At 34.2% G+C, this 5,508-nt stretch overlaps 1 protein-coding gene across 1 annotated transcript; it reads left to right on the top strand.

The window, feature by feature from the left end:
• The first annotated feature begins 4,322 nt into the window (after positions 1 to 4,322).
• LOC131646868 (calcium-binding protein CML24-like) lies at positions 4,323 to 5,215 on the top strand. The gene has a single exon (XM_058916815.1). It carries the CDS (start codon positions 4,421 to 4,423, stop codon positions 4,985 to 4,987), a length of 567 nt encoding a protein of 188 aa, XP_058772798.1. The 5' UTR covers positions 4,323 to 4,420; the 3' UTR covers positions 4,988 to 5,215.
• The last annotated feature ends 293 nt before the right edge of the window (positions 5,216 to 5,508 follow it).

The following is a 5,508-nucleotide window of genomic DNA, read 5'->3' as shown; positions in this document are numbered from 1 at the left end:
GCATTCATAGCACATGACCTTCTTCTTGTCAAATCTTCTGTCATCAGAAGATTCTCCACGTTCAAATTTCTTTGAACTTCTGACGCCTCTGAACTTCCTTTGCTTGTTCTTCCAGAGTTGATTTAGCCTTCTGGAGATCAAGGACAGTTCATCTTCTTCTTCAGATTCTGATTCTTCAGGATCTTCTTCTCTAGCCTGAAAAGCGTTAGTGCATTTCATGATATTGGATTTTAATGCAATAGACTTACCTTTCTTTTGAGGCTCATTTGCGTCCAGCTCTATTTCATGGCTTCTCAAGGCACTGATAAGCTCTTCCAGAGAAACTTCATTCAGATTCTTTGCAATCTTGAATGCAGTCACCATAGGACCCCATCTTCTGGGTAAGCTTCTGATGATCTTCTTTACGTGATCAGCCTTTGTGTATCCCTTGTCAAGAACTCTCAATCCAGCAGTAAGAGTTTGAAATCTTGAAAACATCTTTTCAATGTCTTCATCATCCTCCATCTTGAAGGCTTCATACTTCTGGATTAAAGCGAGAGCTTTAGTCTCCTTGACTTGAGCATTTCCTTCATGAGTCATTTTCAAGGACTCATATATGTCATAGGCCGTTTCCCTGTTAGATATCTTCTCATACTCAGCATGAGAGATAGCATTCAGCAAAACAGTTCTGCATTTATGATGATTCCTGAAAAGCTTCTTCTGATCATCACTCATTTCTTGCCTTGTCAGCTTTACGCCACTGGCATTTACTGGATGTTTGTAACCATCCATCAGAAGATCCCATAGATCACCATCTAGACCAAGAAAGTAACTTTCCAGTTTATCTTTCCAGTATTCAAAGTTTTCACCATCAAATACCGGCGGTCTAGTATAACCATTGTTACCGTTGTGTTGCTCAGCAGAGCCAGATGTAGGTGTAGACTTTGCAGTTTCATCAGCCATCTTTTACTGAAGCGTTTTTCTCTTCCTGAATCTTTTCTAAACACGGTTAAGTGCTTGCACCTTAGAACCGGCGCTCTGATGCCAATTGAAGGATAGAAAAACACTTAGAAAGGGGGGGTTTGAATAAGTGTAGCTTTAAAAACTTGACAGATAAAAATAAATTGCACAGTTATTTTTATCCTGGTTCGTTGTTAACTAAACTACTCCAGTCCACCCCCGCAGAGATGATTTACCTCAACTGAGGATTTAATCCACTAATCGCACGGATTACAATGGTTCTCCACTTAGTCAGCAACTAAGTCTTCCAGAGTCTTCTGATCACACACTGATCACTCCAGGAACAACTGCTTAGATACCCTCTAAGACTTTCTAGAGTATTCTGATCCACACGATCACTCTAGTTACAACCTGCTTAGATAACCTCTAAGACTTCCTAGAGTATTCTGATCCACACGATCACTCTAGTTCCTTACAACTTAATGTAATCAATTCTAAGAGTATTACAATTGCTTCTTAAAAGCTATAATCACAAACTGTGATATTTCTCTTAATCGTTTAAGCTTAATCTCACTAATATATTACAACAGCAATGTAGTGAGCTTTGATGAAGATGAAGATTCTGAGCTTTGAATAGAACAGAGTTTCAGCAAGTTAATATGAGTTGTTTTGTTCAGAATGGTTAACCTTGCTTCTCATCAGAACTTCATATTTATAGGCGCTGGAGAAGATGACCGTTGAGTGCATTTAATGCTTTGCGTGTTCCGTACAGCATCGCATTTAATGTTATACGCTTTTGTCAACTACCTCGAGCCTTGTTCACGCTGTGTCTACTGACGTTGCCTTTAATAGCTTTTAACGTTCCTTTTGTCAGTCAGCGTAGCTTGCCACTTGTACTTCCTTCTGATCTGATGTTTGTGAATACAACGTTTGAATATCATCAGAGTCAAACAGCTTGGTGCAAAGCATCTTCTGATCTTCTGACCTTGAAGTGCTTCTGTGCGTGATACCATCAGAACTTCAGTGCTTCTGATCTCATGTTCTTCTGATGCTTCCATAGACCCATGTTCTGATTCTGCTTCGACCATCTTCTGATGTCTTGCCAGACCATGTTCTGATGTTGCATGCTGAACCCTTGAGACAAAGCTTCTGAGCGCTGAATTATGCATACTCTTTATATATTTCCCGAAAAGGAAATTGCATTGGATTAGAGTACCATATTATCTTAAGCAAAATTCATATTATTGTTATCATCAAAACTAAGATAATTGATCAGAACAAATCTTGTTCTAACAGATAATAATTTTCACGATTATTATTTATGGTTGGTTTAGGTTGGGTTTGCGGATAGAAAATTAAAAATCCGATGCCCGAACCAATTGTTATTGGATTTCATTAGTTTGGTTCAGTTCTTGCCCGAACTGAAAAAATGTCCAACCCAAACATTATGGTTTGGTTCGGATTTACCCGAACCAATGAACACCCCTAACTAGCAGAAAAATTGTTTTGTTTAAGATAGAAGAATTGAAGATTTTTTCTATCCTGCAATTCATCCCAAAAGAATGATGCATACGAGTGTAGGACGACTACATATAAGTTAGGATTATGATAAAATCTGTTTAACTAGTGCTTTTATAGTAAAATATGATTATTTTATCCCTCAGTTATTAAGAAAACCGAAGGGATATATCATTTAGTTTACACTTATAAAGAAATAAAAACATAAACTACAACAGTTGAGATTCGAAGTATTTCCTAAATTGTTTATTGTCTCGGTTATATTAAAAACTGAGAGAATATGTTGTTTTTTTAAAAATAAAACATGACGCGCCTTGACATTATACCTTGGTTTATTTTTGTCTGAAGTAAATTTTTTTTCATGAAATTTATTATTTGTAGTTGTGTAAATAGGACCACTGCATAATCGGTAGAAATCCGAGTCATCCAAATCTTAGGGAGTGTGAAGGATGAGAAGATGGACGTGTTTTAGAAGCACACATGATTGAAGAAGATGAACCTCTGGAAATTATAAAATAAAAATGCTTACAAGATCCTATGACATTTGTCCTCTCAAATAGTTCTTTGTGAAGAAGATTTTTGGACCTCTTAATCATAGAGAGCTATTATAAATTCGAAAGAATAGGTCAGACTCACGTACACATTATTCTAAACTCTAAATCCTACACTCACTATTTCTACTAACTTGCTCGTTAGAACGTTTGCTGGTACCCTCAATGACGAAAACAAGCAAACAAGGACCATTGTTATATATGATATTCATCATCACTCGACATTCTAGATCTAACCGGATCCTTTATGTTTGGGCATGTCAATATCTTTTAATCAAAACAATTTCCCAATTTTTGAGATGAATAGTGTATACGAAACATGCATGCACAACAATCTTCTAATCGGAAATTTTAGAGCCAGTTTTATTGCAAATAAGTTTTAAAACCCACTTTTTGAAGTTTAGACCAAATTCTAAAATCCTGTTCTTGAAATTTGCTTGATATTGTTTGTTTAAATAAAAGTTTTTGCTCTTTTTTAACTTTTGATGCCATTTGACTTCACAAAATGTTCGTTACTCAATGATGGATTCACCAACACTTTGATATACTCATATACATACACATATACTAACAAATTAATAAGTGGCATGAGAATATGATTCAACTCGGCAAGTGGGTAGTGATGAATACACGGTTTACATAAAGTTCAAACGGAATCATCAAATAGATTTGCATTTCAATTTAAACCACACAACAATATTGTTTTGATAACCATGAGTCATAAGTGAACCTTGCACATAAAGTTATTCCAACTTCTCAATAAGAAAACAACTTTAAACACAAACCATAGAAGATGACAATGATCTTTTTCAATTTACTTAAATGTTGTGAGTTCGAATTCATTCTCTAAAATTCAATCGTATTAAAATTCATGAAAAGGAATTTTATCGTCAATTGTGGCCATCCACCGCCTCAAAAATTAATCTCTATAATTTTAAAGGTTTTAAAAATCGGTGTGTTATCGTAGAAAAAACAGTATCGAAAAGTGCTGGTACCGATACTGTTATTCACCATTTTTATGATGAAAAAGAAATTATAGTTAATTCATACTGCAACGACAACAATCAGTATCAGAATACTTGTACCAACCAAAATCGTGAAAGTTTTTACGCGATTGCAATGTAGCAGCGACCACCGATATTTAAAAGCTTGCTTTAAACACAAATACCTAGTCATGACCACTACACTAAAAGTTTAGAATAAAGCATATACACAATTTTAGTTTAAAATCTCTTGGTATAAGAACAAATCTTTATTCAGATTCTACTACTTTTCATTTACAAATCATAGCTAGAGCTTTTCAATAGTAGGAAGCATAAGTTATCTATTTATAAACAAGTCATAATGTAGTAGCAATCACAAACCACAATCATACTCAAGCCAAATTGTATCAAAAGTCCTAACAAAAGACAATGTCAAAATTGAGTTTCCAAAAGTTTTATGGTAGCTTTTCAAAGAAGCCAACTTCTCCCCCAAAATACCTAGCCCAGAAGAACAAAAGCTTTCAGTCGAGACAAACGTCGCATGCAGCAACGAGTAACGAACCAAAGAAAGATGAAATAAAATATGTTTTTGAGAAATTCGACAAAAACAAAGACGGAAAAATCAGTCTTGAAGAGTACAAAGCAGCTGCAAAGTCTTTGGATAAAGGGGTTAGTGACACTGAGGCAGTGAAAGCCTTTAGAGCCATGGATTCTGACAAAGATGGTTTCATAGATTTCAAAGAGTTCATGGAAATGTTCAATGGAGAGGGTAGTAACACAAAAGAAGATGAAATCAAGAGTGCTTTTCAAGTATTTGATATAAATGGTGATGGGAAAATTAGTGCTGAAGAATTGTCTCAAATTTTCAAGAGGTTGGGAGAGAGTTGTAGCCTTAGTGCTTGTAAGAAAATGGTGAAAGGAGTTGATGGAGATGGAGATGGTTTTGTAAACTTGAATGAGTTTACAAGGATGATGAATGGGAAGAAATTTGCATAAGTGAAGTGATCAAGTTTTTGGGTGTAGAAGAGAATAATCATGTTTATGTTTCTTATGATTGTGTCTTTCTTACATATATATATATATATCTAGTTTTTTTTGTTTGTTTTGTTTTTTTTGTTCAATTTTGATTTCCTGTGCTGTTTTCCTTTGACACACAAAATAATTAGAAAAATTGACAACAATTTGTTAGATGTTAGGGATGTGGAATATAAGGTTTATTACATTTATTGGATGGATAATAAAATATAAAAAGGTGGCAAAACTAATTAGTTATCTGTGGAAAGAAATTCACCACTATTTTCAGATATTCAATATAATCATTCAAACATATTCTAACATAGCTTTTTATATTCTTATACATTTTGTATTTATTAATTAAAATTTGTGTTTAAATATTCACTTAAAATTATGATTGATTGTATTTTATAAATAAAATATATTAGAATTTGTTTGTGAGTTCATTGTATTTTATATATCTTGCTCGTTGCTCGAATATTTAAATGGCTTAATCTTGTTGA

The sequence above is a fragment of the Vicia villosa genome, linkage group LG2 (genome assembly GCF_029867415.1).
Source record: "Vicia villosa cultivar HV-30 ecotype Madison, WI linkage group LG2, Vvil1.0, whole genome shotgun sequence".
NCBI classification, from domain to species: domain Eukaryota; kingdom Viridiplantae; phylum Streptophyta; class Magnoliopsida; order Fabales; family Fabaceae; genus Vicia; species Vicia villosa.
The sequence above is the reverse complement of the archived record's forward strand: the minus strand, read 5'-3'. Positions and strand labels throughout refer to the sequence as shown.

Coding starts and splice junctions, on each gene's coding strand:
- LOC131646868 (XM_058916815.1), top strand. CDS start 4,421: ATGTCAAAATTGAGTTTCCAAAAGTTTTATGGTAGCTTTTCAAAGAAG.